General features: G+C 42.1%; 2 protein-coding genes across 10 annotated transcripts in view; both read left to right on the top strand.

Moving 5' to 3' along the window:
- The window catches only part of shroom2a (shroom family member 2a), a 48589-nt gene extending 33557 nt beyond the window's left edge, over positions 1–15032 (top strand). For 4 of the 5 annotated variants that reach the window (XM_025903315.1, XM_003439795.5, XM_025903314.1 and 1 more), the window contains 7 exons: positions 596–2999; positions 3394–3479; positions 8652–9212; positions 9746–10312; positions 11730–11901; positions 11987–12259; positions 13765–15032. In XM_025903315.1, the coding sequence (XP_025759100.1) occupies positions 596–2999; positions 3394–3479; positions 8652–9212; positions 9746–10312; positions 11730–11901; positions 11987–12259; positions 13765–14037 (4336 nt within the window). In that variant the 3' untranslated portion in view covers positions 14038–15032. The remainder of the gene's footprint in view (positions 1–595; positions 3000–3393; positions 3480–8651; positions 9213–9745; positions 10313–11729; positions 11902–11986; positions 12260–13764) is intronic. The other variant, XM_025903317.1, reaches the window with a different exon arrangement.
- Positions 15033–15222: 190 nt separating this feature from the next.
- cldn34a (claudin 34a) lies at positions 15223–19009 on the top strand. 5 transcript variants are annotated; one of them, XM_005478810.4, is made up of 2 exons: positions 15223–15328; positions 17859–19009. In XM_005478810.4, the coding sequence occupies exon 2, from the start codon at positions 17915–17917 to the stop codon at positions 18644–18646; it is 732 nt and encodes a 243-aa protein (XP_005478867.1). In that variant the 5' UTR covers positions 15223–15328; positions 17859–17914; the 3' UTR covers positions 18647–19009. The 5 variants fall into 5 exon arrangements, with proteins under 5 accessions (XP_005478867.1, XP_005478868.1, XP_013122749.1 ...); XM_005478811.4 differs by having other exon boundaries at positions 15244–15328; positions 17856–19009; XM_013267295.3 differs by lacking the exon at positions 15223–15328 and adding an exon at positions 15365–15525 and having other exon boundaries at positions 17856–19009.
- The last annotated feature ends 1458 nt before the right edge of the window (positions 19010–20467 follow it).

The following is a 20467-nucleotide window of genomic DNA, read 5'->3' as shown; positions in this document are numbered from 1 at the left end:
AACAGAAAGGGCTGCTTTTGATTTGTAACATAGGAAAAAAAAAAACACGAGCTTCATAGTGAAAATGAACACACAGAGTACCAAATCTCAGTTGTTGTTTTTTTTTATTATTGGAAGAAAAAAGAAATCGGATTAATTTCTCAGCCATCGTACATTATTTTTGTATTTAGATTTTGCATTTCAAGCAATAGTCATGATGTAGACCAGTCTCACATTATACCCCTACACCAAAAGGCCAAATACACAATAAGGCAGGGGTGTCAAGCATGTGGTGCAGGAGCCATAACCAGGCCGCCAAAGTGTCCTTCTTTCATCATGCTACTGTGTGCTGGACCCACCTGAGATTCAATTGGCCTGAATGTAGCAAATGGCTCAAATAATGTCTGTTTTACCGGTTTTAAGATTAAGTGTTTAATGTGTGTTTACTCGTGTGTCTGTGTTGTTTGGTGTCCAAAAAGCTTATAATTAACTACATCTGAATGTGATAAAACGAACAGGTTACATAGTGGTACAGATTTAGATCCCTTTATTATTAACGGTAAACGTTTGTTGTTCTTCTGTTGTTAAAAAATCTGTCATTTCTCTTAACCTCCAGCTCGTCATCGGCAAATCTCTCCACCAGCTGGGAGCAAACAAACCTGCGCAGAGTGTCCGACCAGTTCAGCTCTCACGGCAGCATGGACAGCCTAGAGCATGTGTCACACCCATACCCGGCCGGTCAGCTCTCGCACACCAAATCAAACAACAGCATGGAGCAACTCGGAGGAGGGAAAAGGGACTCGGCCTACAGCTCTTTCTCCACCAGCTCCAGCACGCCGGACTACACCCTCTCAAAAAGCAATGCTGCTTCAACAGAGAACATGGTCTACAAAGTCGGGCAGTGGGAGGGGGGAGGAAAGCACAACAGCAGTGGCAGAAATGGCCACAGCCTGGCCGCAGAGGGAGTCAGACAGGACGACAGGCTCACGTATTTTCAGATGCCAGGCGTCAGCTCAGGCTGCGATGGTCCACAGACCGAGGAGCCAGCTGGTTCCCACCATTCAACTTCAAGTAGAACCAGCTTTGGGCCTGTTTGGAACGTCCCTGAGAAAAAGAAAACTGCTTCTTCCTCTCCTCCGCCTCCACCACCACCCACACGCAGTGATAGTTTTGCTGCCACTAAAGTCCATGAAAGAGGGCTGGTGATTGCTCACCCTGAAGGAATCGATTCCCACCTGCAATCCAGAGCTTCATGTGAAAATCGCTGTCACAACATTTCCTCGAAGAACGACCATGACAGTTTTTACTTTCAGTCTGAAAAATCCCATCAGGACCAGTTCACTTCAAACAAACGGTATTCCCACTCCAGTGATGTTCGGCAGCCCACCCATGTTGGCCAACCTTACCATCAAAGACACCACAGCGAGAAAACCACTTTTCATCCTCAGCCTTGGGCTACTTCTGCACCAAAGCCACAGAACGTAGGTGGGTACTATTACAGCATGCAGGAGGTATCTGCTAACGGTTCAACACAACACGCTGGCCAGAGCCAGAGAAAGAACTTAAGTTCCTCTACAGGCCCTGACCAAAACACAGAGAGCAGCGGGCACAGCCGATACTACTGTGTGACTACAATCCAGCCCACACAGCCGAACCCTGTGTCTTTGTCAGGAATACCAGAGGACAGGGGCTGTGCGACATATCTGCCACAGACTGGAAATGAGCGAACCTCTCACAGTCCGCAGACTGTTGCTAAAGTGAAGTATCATCTGCCCCAACAGCAGCAGCACTCACACGTTAAAGACACCAACGGGTACAGCAAGCACCAAGTCACTAGTGTACACGAAAACCCTGCACTCAAAACAGGCTCCGAAGATTGGGGAGGCCAGAGAGGGCACAATACACAGACAGCAGAATCTCAGCACAGCAGTCAGTCTGAACAGCGGTGGCCTCTACCACTGCAGCACAGAGAACCCCCCCAAGATGTCAAGCACGACAGCCAAATGAGCAACAAGATCTCCCCCCAGGCCAACCCCATGCTCCATTCGCTGTCTTTGGATGTCGCAGGGCAAGATGACAGAGGCAGAGGCGGTGCAGTTTCTGACGAGTCCACTGAAGCTAAGCAGTTAAAGCGCGAAGAGCGCTTTGCCACCACACTGAGAAACGAAATTCAGATGAGAAGGGCAAAGCTGCAGAAAAGTAAAAGTGCGGCTGTCCTCCCCTGGGTTGAGGGTCAGGCTAAAGAAGATCAGGACATCTGGAAGTCCACCGAAAGTACAACTCCAAACTCCTCCTCCAGCTCCTACAAGGACCACCTGAAGGAAGTGCAAGAGAGGGTGCTCAAGGCTACCTCTTTCAGGAGGAGAGACCTGGAGCTAGTTTTACCGGAGCACTCTAATGCTGAGGCTTTACCTAACTACCCATCCTCGGCACATGCACGCAAAGATGTCACGCCTCTGCCAACTGTCACACAGTCAGCAACGAGCCATTCAGGAGGTCAGGTGACTCGCATTGGTGGTCGAAAGCATTTTCCTGCAGAAAAGAAAGTTAAGTCTTTCTCTGAACCAGACAAAATTCACGAAGTGGGGACGAAAGAGGGTGTCGCTCCAAGTGATAATACAAGCTCCTCATTAGACCAGCATATACTCTTTGAAGACGGTAGGAAACCAGGTCTCGCTCACCACATGCCCCTTGAGAGCCATATCAAGCACCAAAGTCGAGAACCCGCCTCCGTTGGTGCAACAGAGAATGCAATGAAAGGAATCAAAGGTAGAGATTACACTGAGGAGGGCCTCAGAGTTTCTACAGAAAAGCAGTCCATCCAAGACCAGCAAAGACTGGGCACGTTTGCCGAGTATGAGGCCAGCTGGAATACACAGAAGAAACCTTCAGAGAAAAGAGTCTCTGGACGGTACAAGTCAGCTGATAACATACTCGATCCAGGAACCGAGGAGAGAGCCAGAACCACCTGCTCCCATGAGAGGTTCAGATCGTCTCCATCTACAGAAGTCTACGAACAGGTGAGGCATCAAATCTCACGAGGTCCATGATCTCAGAGTAACTTTTGTTAAACTAGAATTATCAAAGCACGAGAAGTTTTAGTCATTTAAAAGTTCCTGGTGTGTCAAACCCTCTTGGTGGCCTTTACATCTCATTAAGCGCAAAAGTGCTGACTGAAGGTACAGCGACAAAAGAGAAGCCAAGTCAAATATTAATCCATGTTTATTCTTAGTGACACACCCTCAACTTAAGGAAAAGACAGGGGCAACCCTTTCACTGGTGAGAAACCAGGAAGCAGCATCATGAGTTGGTTTGAATAATTATCGAAAGAAAAGGTTAAGCCTCTGGGATACCTGGGAGCCTGTCTGCCGTGGATGTTTGTGCATAAATGCATTTGTTCGACTTTATTTACAGAAGATTCCAGTTCCTGCAAGGAAGTCAGAGGCAGAGTATTCAGAGCCGGAGAGTAAACCTGCTGAACCGCTCAGCTCTGACACATGGTGAGTAAACCCAAAGACGTTATGAAAGAGCGATATCATGGCACTGGATGGATCCTGAATTAAAAGCTGTGTGACAATTAGGCAACAGCAAATGTGGTATAGCAACTTCCTGTCGGTGAAGAGGCTTGTTAGAGGTCTTGTTTTGGGTCAAAGGCTGCAATGCATGAGTAGTTTTTAATCAGATTTGGCTGTTGATTCTACAACACTGATATTATATGTTTTATGTTTTTATTTAGATTTTAATGATTTAATTGTTTTCAATTCATTGTTGGTTTCCAGAATTTGCTAGTTTGGTCTTTATTGTTATAATGATGATTTAGTTTTGGTTTACTTTTTTTATTAAAGTCTGGGGAGTTTTCTTTTTCTGGGGCTGATTTAAGAAGTTGAAAGCAGGTAGTGCAAACACTCGACTCTGTCATATGGACCTCCCGGTATCAGAAATGGTCTCCCCTAAAGCCTCCTGAAATTGTCTTGTGTTGACAGATTGGCCCAAACCCACAATATCTTAAGCTAAAGCAGTTATTGTTTAATATTTTTGGTATTTTTTTTTTAGTGTTAGTCAACTAATATACTAATACAGTTAAAACACACACTGATTATCATTTGTGAAATGCTCAGTCACTGTTTCCATCTCCCTGAGCACATTAGATATTTTTTAATGTGGTGAAATAACCACACTTAGAGGATATAGGCATGGAGGAGTTGTGAAATATTCTCATACTCACACCAAGACTAAATTACACTTTGTGTTATTTTAACGTGTTAGCGTTGTGGTAGCTGTGGTAGGCTCTGCGACCCTGAATTGGATAAGCAGATCAGAGTGAATGTGTGGATGGATGGTGTTATTTTAAATGCGTTACTAATTTTCAAAAAGCTGTACAATAACTATTTGTGCAGATTTTGTGTATCAGTGATCTTTAAAATCAATATTTTACATAGTAACTGCTTAAATAAGGGTCTCGGAGCATTTCAACATGGCTACCAAGTGGCAAAACTTCTATAAAGATTTTGGTAAAATCTCACGAAAATATACCAGCTATGGCATTGAGCTGGTGTTATCTCCACTATACAGCAGCAGAACAATTGGTTTTCTTATATGTATTTGCGTCAATGCTTATCTCACAGGCTAATGTTGTAAAATTATTATTTATCTTCAGTGAACAATTTAACATTGAATACTTGTTTTGCTCTTGCCGCACCATCTTCGTGTTATTATGCTCATGAGCTTTATCAGTAAAAGAGGGCACAAAGCTTTTGGAGGAACACTGAAGTCTTTATAATCTGTTAGCAGTGACGCTGCCCGGGCGCAGCTGTGACAACATAAGCCGTCTCTCTGGCTGACTATTGTGTCGTTTAGTGGAGGCTTAGCGGTGTAGGCGAGGCATCTGAAAGTGTCCATGACGGCAATAAAGCATTTCTTCAGCCCTGCATGGGAATATATGAGGGCCCGGAGTGCAGGGGGCCAGCTCGAAGGCATGACATTATCATCGATAAGATCTGCCAGTCTGCATAACTGGATTTTTGTCAGTTCCAGCTGTGTGATTCTGAGAATGCAGGACTGTTTCGTGCAACACAAATATCCAGACGGGGATATCTCAGCTATTACAGCTACTGATTTCCACCATGAAATTAATGTATGTGATTTAAGTACATAATAAACAAAATAAATAACTTAACCAATCATATATATGTCCTGTTTCTCTAACTAATCACCTCTGAGTGTGACAGGGACCAGGGGACTGATTTAGTTATGTATATAGTTATTAAATATATATACACAAATTTCTCCATTGTAAATAAGTGTGGAAATATTATATGTCATACAGTATGTTTATATTTAAGCTTCATAATCCTGCGAAGCTGTCTGTCTATGTCTGTCTGTGTGTTTGTTAAAATGGATTAATGACAGATTAATCCTGCTCCTTGGTGACTGTTTGTGTTGCTGGTGACAGCTGATGAGTTTTCTTTCAATGACTCTGATATATTGTGTAAAATGCTCAAATGTAGCGTCACCTGTTGTGCCTGTCCTTGTCTATGAGGAAATTCACTGCTTTGATTGTTTCGTGTTTTTCCCCGAGCTACAGCCGGTTTGTCACGTCCTTCCTCAAATGTATGGATGGTAAAACTAAAATATTGTAGTTTAGCTTTAATTATTATAGAAGCTCAAGATGGGATCATTTTAAAAATGCCAGTCAGTAGTTTTGAAAGGTTTCTCTGATTATTATGATTCAGTTTTGAGCCATGTATGGTGACGTGGGGAGAGTGACTTCATGCTTTGTAACCAGTTATTCAGGAGTCTTTTGTCACTACCTAAACTCTCATGGGGGTGTCGAGTATCCGATGTTGAGCAACCTTTCGCGTTTCCATTACAACCACGGCTCAGAGGATAGTATTGTCATTGAAAGTCTGCGAGATGACTTAAGTGATTCGTGCTCCACCCAGTTATTGTTACTGATACAAGTGTAAAGAGACACCAACAGGTGCCTTCTGTCACAGAGAGCCACCAGACACTCACTTTTTCTTCTGTTCAGTGGAAATGACGAGATTAAAGCATCACATAGGGTAAGTTATTTAATACATATTTGTCTGTTTTAGCCCTAGAGTGACCAAGCTAAAATGCCAGATGTCATTTATTACACTTTGTAAAGGAATATATCTTATTTAATGGGTCTGTTTATGTTTTCTTTATCTATGGCAGATACTCTAAATTATAAAAAAAAATAATGCCTTTTAAATCTTATGGTACACATGAGCAGGGTTTTTCCTGCTCAGGACACAACTTTGGTGGGTGTCTCTATATGTAAGCATAATAGCATAATTAAGTCAAGTTTTTTTTTAAACCCAAAGTAATAACACGGAGAAATTTGGTGATTTCTTGTTTTTCTTTCTTTCTTTTCCTTTGGTGGAAAGAAAGAGCCTCTCTAGAGGCCCCCAGAATCTTTTTTTTATATTTTTTTGATTTTGTTTTTTGTTTTTTTGGTGAGATGTGATAGACTTTTACTGAGTCTTTCACACTCTTCCTAAAATGTTACCTTTTTAAAACCTTTTTAAAAAAAATTTTGAATAAATGCTTCAAAATAACTTCCCAAATAACTGCCCTGAGACATTAAGATGGCTGTGGGATGGTGGCGCTTAATTATGATTATTTACAGTTTGTCAAAGACGACAACTAAAAAAAAAAACTCTCATTGAAAACCAAAATAAATGACTGTGAAGAATTTAAATAAATGCAGCTTGAAGCTTTAGGTCATTAGATCAAAATTTCACCAAAGCAACAAAAATAAATAATAATTAAAAAATAAACAAGTGGAAGACAGAAGCGACTGTTTCATGAACATTGATGATCATACCTCAGTTTTACATATTTTTATTTTTTTTACCACCTTACCACGTTCTCACACTTTGACCGGTGGAAGCAGTTGTTCATTGCGCAACTTGTTGCAGCTTGTATGGATTCATATTGGGATGTTTGAGTTACAGCGTCTGCCTGTCCACCAGGAGCGGCGTTTTATCTTACAATGGCAGATTAATCTGCAGATTAAAGCAGCGTGGTGTATGAGTCAGTGTTTTCTGAATGCTCCAAATTAAGGTTGTATTGGAGCATGTATGGAAATGTAATCTGTGTGCAGGAAACCACACTATTACAGCTAGATGTTTGCATGCTTTAATCATGTCTGAGTGATGAAGGCATTCAGACATGATTAAATCAGGTTGACAGTGGAAAGCATGTATGGCGCTGCTCTCGGTGTGCTGCTGCTAAAAGGCCAACCGCTCGGTTCTCTGCTTGGGGCTGGTCCCTCTCATCTCTCTATACACACGTGTAAAAAAAATCGTAATCTGTACCAAAAGCTTTTAAATGGAGCTGAAACCTTTAACTTCAATTTAGTTTTATGTAGCACAAGTTCACAACAACCGTCACCTAAAGCAGCCTTATTTTTTGACTCGAAGGTTTTACAGTATTGGAGAGAAAACCCCAACAATCACATAATCCCACATTAGAAAGGACTCTGCGAGAGTGGGAAGGAAGAACGCCCTTTTAACAGGAAGCGCTCAGCAGTAGAACCAGGCTGGATTAAATCACAATACAATTACAATAGTCCATCCTCAAAGTAATAAATATACAGACTAGTTTTTCAGCGTGCGGGTTTCCTCATATGGTTAATGAAGGCCAAGATAAAGTGTCTGATTAGACATCTCAGACGTGGTTTTGCCCGCCTCCATTTGGTTTTAGAAGTGAAGAAGATTCTCGGATGAGAGCCGAAAGGTCTTCAAGAAACTTCAAGAAGTCCAGTCACTTTCTCCCCAAGCTCCCATGACCTGGATCACCGAGAACCTACGCAGAACCTACGTTGCTCTTGAAGTTGGACTGAAGTTAATTTGTTGCTGGGTTGTCGCTGCGTATGATCTGGCTGTTGTGTTCACTCACTCATACTTTGTGTCAGTATGTCAGTGCAGTGGCTGCTGAAAACCTTGCTAAATGTTCTGTGGTGCAAGTATAACCATGGAAAACCAAAGAGGCAGTCTGTCTTCTGGTAAAATTACATATTAAGTTTATTTTTTGAGCAAACTGGCAGAGGAAAACAGACCAACGGACATCAACTGTTAAGTGACTACATTATACTTTATTATTCCTGTGATAAAAAATAATTTTGCGGAGGCAGATGGGGGGAATCCCCACGCCTCTTCATGCCTCTCCTTGCAGCTTTGCAAATTGCACCCAGTATATAATGGCTCTGTTAATGACCCGTTTTCTCCGCACTGCAGAGTCGAATCATGCTTAATGATAAACACCTACAAGTTTAAATCTGTTTATAATCACCTTCAGCTCTCTGACGACCTCCACACATCACGTTCTCCTCCTCCACTGTTTCCACTCCAAGGAGTTAAAACTCCAAATATGAATGAGGCAGGGAAAAAAAGTGCTCTTCTGCTTCTAGAGGATTATTTATTCCTCTTTGCAGGCTTTGTGGGAACTGAAATATTCCTCCTCAGGCTGCCAGCTGAACAGTTACCCGCAGAAAGAGGGAGAGACGTGTGTCTTGTCGTGCTGGTGTAATGATAGTGGCTGCTGGAGAACAAGGCCCCTGCCACAGCGTATTATTTGATTGAGCTGCTGATGATAGCCCACGCTGCCTGGCTGTGTAATTAAAAGCTTTCCTTTGTGTTCCTCAGGTTCCCTGACAGAGCTCCAGGTGATTGTAAAGTGAGAGACAAGCCTGCAGAGTTTGAACATTACTCAGCGCCACCCCCTCCGCCCATGACGGGAGCAGACCCCGACTGCAGACACAGAGCTGCTGCTGCCACCCTCAACCACAGACCCACATCTGTTTCTCTCGGCCTCACAGAGACTGCCCCCCCTCAGCCTGAGGACCACAGTCACACAGACCCGCACTCTGGACCCAGGAGAAAGCCCCCTGCACTAGAGAACCCTCTGCCTCCACCCAGATGCCCAGAGGTCGACTCCCACGAGTCCTCCACCGGTTCCCAGAGTGAAGGCTTAACCCTCTCTGATCATAACTCCGCCTTCAACCACACCCACACTGTTAAAGGAGACTCTGAGCAGGGCAAAGGACAAGGGGCAGGACATCATCACTCAGCCTCTCCCTCTGCGTCCTCCTACAGACCTTCAGGGCTGGCCAGCATGGAGGGGCACCGCTCACCATCTCCTCAGTTTTCCCCACAGAGACTCAGCGACAGGCCTCCGGTCTCTCTTCAGGATGAAATCTCAAACAGGTAACGTTTGGGGTGTTTTTTTTGGTTTTGGTTTTTTTCCCACACATTTCAAAGCTCCACAACATTCTGAACAGCTACTGTAACTCCTCCGCTCATCGCGTCTTTATGCTTCAAGTACAAAGGGGCTCATTGAGAGTCGCTGCCTCTGTAGAGTCAACATGTGAGTGCTATCAAGGCGCAGTAAATTAGAGGGATTCTCTGTAGTTCAATGCAGGGCACAAGCAGTTCTGAGATTATTCTGCTCAAAATGTAAACGCCTCCATTTCTTAAGCCCCAAAAACGAAACTGTTTGTTCATTTTCTTGATTCGGACCTAATTGATATCATCTGTTGCAAACTTATGACTGTACAGTACCACAGAAAGTGATGGGAGGAGTCCAGAGGTCTCAGATATCTGAGCACACTGGGCATGGAAAAACTCTCCTCTGCCATCATGCAATGAAACTTTAAATCAGCTCATGGCTGAGAGAACCACAACAGGACGTTTTCTTCTTGTCTAAGTGGAAATTTTCTTCTCTCTCTGTGATTTTTCAGGATGGAGCATGTGATAGAAAACCAAAGCTCTGCAGTGAGAAAAGTGCCCATCAGGATTGTGCACTCGGGAGGAAATGCAGAGAAGGAAAATACACCATTTTTGCAGCACAGCAACCCCCCTGCCATTGAAGCTGAGGGGCACGCCGTGACCCGGCTCGGCAGCCTCGGACCTGCGGGTCAAGACTCTGTCTTCTGCGCCTTCACCAGGCAGAAGGAGCCTGATGGCGTCCCACACCCTCAAAAGCAACAGATGCCCCAGAGAGACGCATACATGACGACTATAGGAGATCACCTCCAACCGCTGCCACCCACAGACGTGTCCAGCAGCAATAAATCGGCGACAAACACAGGAGTGTCCAAGGCAGAGGATCAGAAAAGAGAGGAGCTGGCCAGGGACATCATGGGGAAGGACAAGTCACTAGCAGATATTCTGGATCAGAGCAAGATGAAGACCACAATGGACTTGATGGAGGGCATCTTCCCTCAAGGGGAGCAGCTGGTGGAAGAAGCTCACCAGCGCAGGAAGGTCCAGCCGAAGCAGACAAACTCCCGGCCCGCTGAGGAAAGGTGAGCCTCGAGGTCATCCATAGGTGCTACTCATGTATGCTGTCACCAGGGGGCAGTGTCAGAAGAATGAGGAAGAACCGGGCTGTTGGTTCTTTAGCCTTGTTCCACTGCAGATAAGACAGCAGAAATGATTCAGTCATAATTGAGTAGAACTGACCACTACAAACAGCGTCTGTGACCTTTTTAAAACTAAATTTAATTTGGTGAACTTGTCTTTCACTTTCATTGTTCAAGCCAGCTTCTCAGCCAGTCAACTTTCAGGCCTTTCAGTTCATCTCTGACACGGTTTTGTTTTTTGTGTCACTTCATGTCGCACTGGTAGCGTTTCAGGAGCTTTAAGCCTGTACTGGATATGTTTTTTAAAAACTGAAAAAACACCTCTTGTATCCAACTTCCTGTCCTCCTTGTCTTCTCTGCACTCCTTCATGTGGATTTGTAAAAGTAAATTATTGATGATTATAGAGTCTGCGTGCAGGCAGAATGCTGATTGGTTGAAAAGTTGGCTTGAACAGGAAAAGGAGGGGCAGCTGTATTAACTACAAAAGGGAAGAAGGATGGAAAAAATCCTCTCATGTGAAAAAAGCAGCAGGAGAAGCTCAGACAGCAGCTGGCGGTCTTTCAGCAGATGAAGGACCAACAACATTATGAGTACCTCACATTAACGGTTGTTCAGTTGTTCCAACAGTTGTTTTTCACACTGCCCCCTGTTGAGCGCACACAGCTACAACAGCAAAGGGAGGAGAGGTTGCATTTAATTTTAAGCTATAATAGAGCAGTGGCTGTTACTGTTACTGAAGCTGTTACTGTAGAATTTGCATCACCAAGAAAAATCACAGTGCTTCATCTTAGTCTTGTGATGCTTGGAGATGTGATTTGAAGCTCTGAGCAGCACAATGAAATTTTTCAGATTTGGACTTTGCCTCGGCATCGTAAAGTTTGGGAAGGCTTTGGTTTGAGTTGCCCAGTGTTAAAGTCAGTGGCTGTAGAGATGTCTGGAAAAGAAATTATTTTCTTCCTTTTTTTCAGCTTTAATAATCTCACTCTACACCGTGTTAGTGTACAAAAAAAGGTTTCACTATTCCGATACTTACAGACTTAACTGTAAATCTGATTTAGGGGTGAACTGTCCCTTTAAATTTTTGTATTCCCCTTGCAAAAGCGACTCCTGTGCTCAATTTTAAATTTTACTTACAAGCAAGCACCCACATGAAAAAGCGCCGACTCCCATCATCTTCGCAGTCGTGAAGCTGCTTTTATGGCATATTTAAACTTGTGAGTCAGTCACTTACCTGTTTAACACACCTTGTTCAAGCTGATTGTGTCTGCATATACTTGTTAGTCATGAGGTGAAACTTCCTGGAAAATGCTCTTTTCATGCTTTTCTGCATTTCTGAGTTTCTTACTGAATTTATTTCAGGGAAAAGGAGGACAGCATGGCAGCGGCTACCTCGATGGTGACCAGCTCTGCATATTACAGCACGTCTGCTCCCAAAGCTGAGCTCCTTATCAAGATGAAGGGCATGCAGGACCAGGAGCAGGAGGAGGAGGACTCTGAAGATGAGCTGGACAATGATTTGGCCAATAAGAAGGTACCAGAAACCAGAGTTTGCTAGTTAAAAAGCTTTACCCTTCGCACTCTTTTGGACTAATCTCTCAACTTCATCCTTCCTGCAGCAAGAGCTGATCGACAGCCTCAGCAAGAAGCTCCAGGTGCTCCGGGAGGCCCGGGAGAGTCTTCAAGAGGACATCCTGGACAACAACGCTCTGGGAGAAGAGGTGGAAGCCCAGGTCCAACAGGTCTGCAAACCCAACGAGCTGGACAAGTTCAAGATGTTTGTGGGGGACCTGGATAAAGTGGTGAGCCTTCTGCTGTCCCTATCGGGCCGCCTGGCCAGAGTGGAGAACGCCCTCAACAGTCTGGAGGAGGATGCTACGCCAGAGGAGAGGGTGAGCAAACCTTCAGGAATTATTTTAGATAAAGTTCCACTTCAGGCACAAACGAGTGGTGGAAAATGAATGGAAGAAGCTCAGTGTGAGTGTTCAGCTGGAAGAGGTCAGTCTATTTCATGAAGCCATGCTAAACTTGACCTGCATGTTAAGAAAAGTTTGCGAGTTACATGCCATTGAAGAATTTACCATATGCACTTTTTCAGATTTCCTCCAGTAATAAAGCATTCAGGGTACCAGTGCTCATTTCTGTTCCTCTGCATCAGGGATGTCAAACATCACGGGCTGCATCCAGCCCACTTTAATCAGTGATATGACCTCTCTGCCAGTGTACAGCAGTTAAACTACACATTTAATACCTGAGCTTTCTTATATGTAAAAAAAGAAGTGCAATTTTAACAGAAATCTGTCAGTATAACTCTTTGGGCTTAATTTTAAAGAATTAAATGTTTATGACTGAATTACTTTGGTGTAGCATTAATGGCCTTGGAGGAGGTCTTTATCAGTAACTGCAGGGAACTGCAGGAAAAACTGTAAAACTTCTGAAAATAGAGTTAAAATCCAAAATCTCTGTTCTCTGTCACATTTTCCAAAGCCATCCAGTGGGCGGGACTGAAGTCTTTGCTGGGCTGATTCTGGCCCCAGGGCCTTATGTTTGAAAATCCTGCTTAAATCAGAGTTAAAGATAAACCGCTGAACAAAAGCAAGATTTTGGCTTTGCATTGTTGTTACTTGGAGTGGGTGTAATTGATTTGGTTTTGGGGTTTAATATTGTTTTTCAGCCTTGAAAATTTTATTCATATTAATTTATGAAAGCTAGAAAAGGTAGATTTTTATTTTTTTTTTAAAGTTATATTTTTGATGTACTTTGAGGGCTTATAAATCTATTAAAACAATTTTTTTTAATCATTATATGAATGGAAAGTTTTGCATGGCTTCATAAAATGTTTCACTTATTGTATTTATTGAGTAAGTCAGGTGGGACTTTTATTCAGATTTGACTAAACTATATGTATAAATAATTAGGCAGTACTTCAGAGGCTCACACAGGATGCAGCGTGTGCTGGGCTCACCTTCAGGTTCAGTGTTTGGGGGCGGGGGACAGAGGATAAAGGAAAGTAGGTCTATCTGAACCCTTTGTTCTCATTACATCAAGAGCTTTAAGGCATCTGTGGAGCTACTGGAAGGAACATCTAACAAGTTGAAGCTTTTCTTTGATGGAAACCTGCAAACTCAAACAGATGCTGGACATACAATTTAACCAATCCATTAATTAGGATATTAATTGTTACAGTTTTTGAACTTTGACCATTCAAGACTTATGGGTGTGAAGGCATGTTTGATCCAAATGAGGCTCCAAACGGTCACATTTGATTTAAAACTGGCTTCTTTTGTTTAATTTTGTTTTTGTAACGATTTATTTAGATGCATCGATACCAAATGAATAATTTGATATGGGATAGTTAATATACATCCTTTCACACTCTCTCTTTCCTCTTCATCAGCGAACGCTGATTGAGAAGAGGAAGCTGCTGATCCGACAGCACGAGGACGCAAAGGAGCTGAAGGAGAACCTGGACCGCCGAGAGGGTGTGGTTTACGAGATCCTGGCGAGCTACCTGCAGGAGGACAGCCTCGCGGACTACGAGCACTTTGTGAAGATGAAGTCGGCGCTCATTATCGAGCAGCGCAAGCTCGAGGATAAAATCAAGCTGGGCGAGGAGCAGCTGAAGTGTCTGATGGACAGCCTGCCCATAGAGCAGCGGCTGGCCCTCTGAGGAGGACAGAGCGACACTGCTGGGTCTGAGAGTCACGTGGTTTCGGCTGCACATGAGCACTGTGGCCAGCAGATGGCAGCATAGTTAAGAAACTGCACATAAACAGCCTATTTGGTGCATTTTCCTGACTTGAGCATGAGCATGTGTGTACATCACAACCACAAAAAACTCCACAAAACTTTTTTGTTTCTTTTTGTAAAGATGCTGGTATTTTTTTTTTTTATTTTTTTTTTGTGTCATCAACCAACCACTGTACCTAATTCCCTTTTATGACATTTTTGCTTTGTTTCTTATGGGTTTTTTAGTAATTTATTATAGCCTTTTGAATCTGGAGGAGACAGTATTTTATCTTCAACCGATTTAGCTGATGCGTGCTACGCACTGAGCATTTAAGAGTATTTATCAAGTTTAAATAATGTCACGTGATCTGTCAAATCTGGCTAAATATGTCAGTAAATTCATCATTCTTTACCTTTTACACTCAAACTAGTGGCCTTTTTTTTTTTTTTTTTTTTTTTTTTTTTTAATAAAATATCCGTGCCCCTGCTTTCCTCCATTAAGAAACACTTCCTCGAGATGAAAATGCACGCACCTGCAGAGACAGGAGAGTGTTTAATATCACTAAACAGAAGCAGCACTTGACGTCCCGGCTTGAAACATCACATTTGAAGTGCGCCAAGAACCACTGCACACACTCTTCAGTCCACTTCTGCAGGTCGCATTCTTCAGAGCGCTTTTTAGATTTATTCACAGGCAGAAAAGTGTAAAAATCCACAGGATGATGTCACCACGTGTTGACCAGGTGTTTCTGTGTGTCGTCTTCTCACGTCACCGCGGTTTTGTTTTTCATGGTGCAGAAGTTGAATTTCAACACTAAAAGATGTTCAAGTTGATGATTATGCAAACGGATATGGAGATAAAGAGCTTTTTTTTTACCTTGACCTTCAAATTTCAGACTCTATGGACTAAATCTGTCTCCCAGATACTGGAGAACATTTTTTTTTTTCCCTGCACATTTCATTTTGTTACAGTTTCACACACTTCGTGCACTTCTACATCCTAAATGTCTTAAAAACTTTATCAGCTGTGCTCCTTTCTGTCAAATAAAAGAGTCTGCTGTAGAGTCTGACTGAGGTCTTCTTCTCTCTGGTGTCATTCATTAACTCCACCACACCTTCCTCTCTCTACTGATAAACACTCTTACATGGCAGGGAGCGTATTTAACAGCCCCGTCACATAACCAAAGCTAATCACGCTACATCTACGGAAGGATTCGATCTTTATTAATAAGGTGAGGCGCATCTAGGTGAGTCAAATAATTATTATTAGGAGTGGTTTGAAGATTTGAATGAACAATCATTAACTACAGAAGCGCTGGCACAGACGGGTATGTACGGCTACAATAAAACGAGCTCTCTCCTCGTTTCCACTGTAGCTTTGTTCCTAGTTTCACAATAACTGGCAGAACTGTCCTTGAAACATCTGAAGGTAACGTCTTTCTCCTTAACATACTGAATCTGAAGATGTTAAACCGATCGTATCTTAGCAGAACCTAGTCGAATTAGTGACCTAAAGTGCAGATGCGTGGAAGAAATGTGGCTTTAATTGCTGTCTGTTATTCTTAAATGTCAATAATCTGAATATTTGCTAATATATGCTTAATGCCTGTGTCCAGCAGCTGCTTTATTATAGAAGTCAATCAATGTCCACGTTGTTAACGTAAGAAAACAAAGACTACCTTTAAGAACATGTGCAGTAGTTCAGGATGAGCGGAGTGAATAAAAAGCTAAACTACTAACTAATATAATAACATGTAACGCTACATTATCTTTGCATACATAAAAAAACATTTTTAAAAAGGATTTAACCAAGCTGTCTATTCAATGGGAACGTTTGCATAGTTATCAAAGTATCTCCAACAACAGGTTAAATATTCTAATACACTGACTAGTTTCTGTTCTCTGTATTTGGCATGAGAAGATGTTTCTGCTGTAGCCAAAGTTAGGACACGCTCATATTAATATCAGATAAACTAAATTACAATTTGAGAATTAAGAGAATAAAAAATAGTAATAAAAAGCTGGAATTAACTGAAGGTGTAATGGGAGCGGAAAGCTTTTCACATAAGTGGAAAAACATTTGATAAACAGAAAATCCTGTTGAAATGACAATAAAAATCCTACAAAAATATCATTAGCAGCTGAAATGTTTCAGGCTTGACAAAATCATGGATAAAAGGTAGAAGCTGTGAGTTAACAGTTGATATTCTTATCTGAGAGCATAGATTAAAAGATCAAATCAATGCCTGATAATATGGATGAACAGATTAGATAAATGTTTATTACAGTTTTTCTCAAAAGTTTGAACACATTTCCAGAAGCTGTGGCTCAGTTTCTCACAGCTCTAAACATAAATTAAGTGATGATCCTGGTCAAAAACTCAAGTATCTTGCAAAATAAAATGCAGCAGTTTTCACCTACAGCATGTACTGTATGTATAGTGAGAAACACTGCATAGAAAATCAACGCACAGATACAAAAAGATCACGGCAAAATTTTGAAATGGTTCTTTATTTGTCAAAGTGTTCACCTGATTTTTTTTTTTTTTTCAAAGACAAAAACTGCAGTGAAAAGGAAACTCCGCACTGGCAATCAGTGTGTCACATTTTTAGGCTGGTGTTTGTAGGTGAACAAAACTGCAACTTAGATTAACATCTGAGTGAGATTGGTGGATCAGCGCTCAAGATGCTGTTCACTTTTTCACTTTGTACAGCCCGAAGGTGTGGGAAGCCAGATCAGGCGCCCCCCTTCTGTCTCTGCTCTCTCCCATCTTATCTGACTTACTTGTCTTACTTCTCTCTATCACCTTTTCTGTCCCTTTGAAGAAATGAGGCTCCATAAATGTTAAAGAGGTAAGTATTTTTCAGTTGCATTGAATAGATAGAATAAACCTGTAGAAAACTAAACAGCAGAAAGCAGAAGAGAAAGAACAATTTTAACATAAACCAGTGACACACTCCGGGGCCTGATCAACCCTGGCAGGGCCTCCTTGGATGAGGGTGTCTAGTGATAATGGGCAAAACACCCATTGAATCCAACGTCCACTACTGACGATGTGTTCCAAATTTTAATATGATAATTTAGATCATCTCTAATCCCTAAACCTAACCAAGGAAAAATGGCAGATTAGCTTGGGTAAAAGAACGAAAGTTGAGGCACACAACGATGTTTGCCGCTGGTAAAGTTTCTGGGCTGCTTTTCCTCATAACACTCCAAGATTTTCTCCGTTAAAGCAATGCATTGTCAGGGATTGTAACATCTAGTCCTTTACTGAATCAGTTGGACAAACAATGAGTTAAAAATTTTTTTTTGAGTGTTCAATAAACATAATAAAGAGCGACACTTGAAGTAGTCATTAAAAGTAATGGAAAAAATAGTAACTTCATAAATTATTAGCCTCAAAAAAAGAATCAATGTATGGTTAGCTAAATGTAATCACTAAACAAATTATGAGCTGAACCTGGTTCAGGTCTAGTTTAAAATGAGTTCTTGTATATGGGAAAAATACCACTTTGCAACCCAGCTTCCAGCTTCATATCATACCACTGTCTTCGTGTACCACCAAGTTTAAATGACTGTGGATGGAAATAATATGCTGACTTAAATGTGGTAACCAAACCCTTTAAAGGTTCCCTCAGAGCTCTTTTCAAATCAAAATACCCTTTATGAATATTTAAGAATAACGCCATAGTCTTAACTTGTACATGAGAAGCGCACAGGTCATCTTACCACGGCCCTGTGTGTGTTGTTGTTTTTCAGCAGGAGTGATGGCTCCAGCGATCGGTCGCTCTGAGAATTAGTGGTCACGCTGGACAACAATGCTTTACCTCACTCACACGGCTCACTGGCAGTTCCTGGGCCTGATAGTTGGATTCCTGGCATGGATCCTCACCATGACCACCGCCGGCCTCAACGAGTGGCGTCTCTGGCGAGTAGGCAATGCGACAATCATCAGCTCTGGTGAGGCCTGGGTTGGTATTTGGAGGATGTGTTTCTACAGTCATGTCCTTCCCGATATGGAGAACTGTCGAAGCATCAGCATTTCGGACAGCTTTCTTCCCGTGGAGATCCCCGTGGCTCAGGTGCTGATGATGCTCGCGGCCATCTTTGGTCTTGCCGCGAACATCTGTGCTGCAGTGGCGGTGAGGATGGCCTACTTCTCTGTTGAAGATCGCAGGAGCATCAGGCTGGTCTTCCTGCTGGCGGGGGCGCTGTATTTGCTCACAGGGACGTCCTCCTTGGTGCCACTGGCGTGGAACATGAACTCTGTGCTGAAAAACAGCACCATAGACTTTCCTCCTGAGTTCCAAATTCCTGCTCCTCCTGTCAGCCAGCGAGTTGGCTCAGCCATTGGAGTGGGCCTCTGCGCCTCCGTTGCGACACTCTTAAGTGGCCTGCTTTTCTTTTGCTACAGGTACGCTTGGTGGGGCGTGAGCACAGCGGGCCCTGGCGACCAGCTCAATGGCCCCTGGACAGTGACAACACTGCCACGCAAATCTGAACTGGTAAATAGAGCAGGCATGGATAACGCTGCCTTTCACAGTGAATAAAACTCAAGAGAATGAAATCTGTGAAGGGAGACTGACTTTAGGCCTTTTTGTTTTCTTTTGTATTTTTTAAAAAGAGGCTTGGTTTGATACTGGAACTAAAAGGAAGACTGACTTGCCATATCTCAACCAGAAAACCAAAACAAAGAGATAACAGATTCTAAAATTCCTTGTGAACATACAAGGAATATTGATCAATCGTAATTTTACCATAAAAACAAAGATTTCACTGTACTGAAAATAAAAGCCAGTGACTATTTGCCCTATAGTTTCTATTTTAGGTTTATGTGACTTTTAAAGCTACAGGATTGAAGTTCAGGGATGGCTGCTTATCTACAAAAGTAATAATAAACTTTATCTCTGTTACCGAGGAGTGCTCTGTGTGTGTGTGTGTGTGTGTGTTAGTGGCCTCAGCTTTTATGTAAGAACTGTTATGATCAGTGTTATTGCCACACAAGCCCGTGGGAGGCGACATAACATTTCAAGGTGTGGCTTCTTAGGAGTCCTAAGGAGGGGTGAGAGTCGGCCAGGTTGACCCGCACACGTGACCTGGGTAGGAGGCTGACGAGAGCAGGCATGTGAGCGTGAAGAGGGGGCTGCTTCATTGGGGTGATTGTTACCATGGAAGGCACTCATACACATACTGGCCCTGTGGCTGGCTGTACCTCTCTGGAGGCGGCTAGCTGATGGAGAACAAAAAGCCCTCTTCAGACAAGCACAGCACTCAGAAACGCAAGGCTCAGAAGTGGATGACTAGTAGAGCTGCTCTAAATACTGCAGAAAACTACTATTTGAATTGGGTATAAACAAATTTTATTATTAAAAAAACAGGCCTGTAAAAAGTAGTAAATAATTCTTTGTCTACAACTTTCGTCTGTCTCAACAAACCCTACCTACCTATCTCACTTGTACTGTACATATCCTTTAGCAGATAAAGCTGTTGTGCTTTGTCATCTATCTTTATCACTTACAGTATTTTATGTTTTATGGAACAAAACTGATAAGAAGACTGATTGCAAATGTGTCATATCAAAGTCTGTAGAATTAAACCCAAAGGTAACCGCAGCTGGATAACATCTCACCCCATGATATGAGATTTTACTTGCAGAAGATCTGTAATAAAACTCTAGATGAGCAATTATATCTTAAAGGAGCTGTATTTTCCTGAAGAATTGCCACAATACCCTTCAGTAATCAAGACCAAAATAGTTTTATTATTCTGTGCCTGTTCATGTGTCGCCAGCGGTGGAAAAAACGTTGTCTCAAAATATTGATTAGCAACTGAAACTGATAGCTAAACGCCTAGGTAAATAATTACATTTGCTTTCTTATATTATTACCAATTGAAACTCTTACCAATGAATTAAAAGTTGAAATATGAAGCTCAAAATGCAGATAAAATGTTGTTAGCTTAAAGTATAGATTAGCAGTTGAAATTGTTAGCTTAAAAAATAGCTATTAAACTGTAGTTATAAGCAGTTGATGAATGGTTGATTTAAAATATGAATAACTTTAAAAAATAAATGAAAGAAAGGCTAAACATAATTCTTAATAGTAAACATCAAGTATATAGCATTTTTCTCAAAGCCCACGCTAAGGTTCAAGTACTTTCAGACAGAGATTTCAGTTCAGGATTCCTTTGGGTATCATGCATGTGCTTTTATTTTTTCTACTTTAACTGCACTTGGTAGTGCAATTCTGTATTTTGCTGATATTTATGATATTAATGAACTGATATTCTTTATGTTTAACTGTGATAAAATATAATTATTGCTATTTCACAGTTGCTGCTTCAACACTTTACCAGTAAAATCGAAACATCAG

The sequence above is a fragment of the Oreochromis niloticus genome, linkage group LG23, assembly GCF_001858045.2.
Source record: "Oreochromis niloticus isolate F11D_XX linkage group LG23, O_niloticus_UMD_NMBU, whole genome shotgun sequence".
In the NCBI taxonomy this organism is placed as follows: domain Eukaryota; kingdom Metazoa; phylum Chordata; class Actinopteri; order Cichliformes; family Cichlidae; genus Oreochromis; species Oreochromis niloticus.
This window is presented reverse-complemented; position numbering and strand designations above follow the sequence as displayed.

Coding starts and splice junctions, on each gene's coding strand:
- cldn34a (XM_005478810.4), top strand. CDS start 17,915: ATGCTTTACCTCACTCACACGGCTCACTGGCAGTTCCTGGGCCTGATA.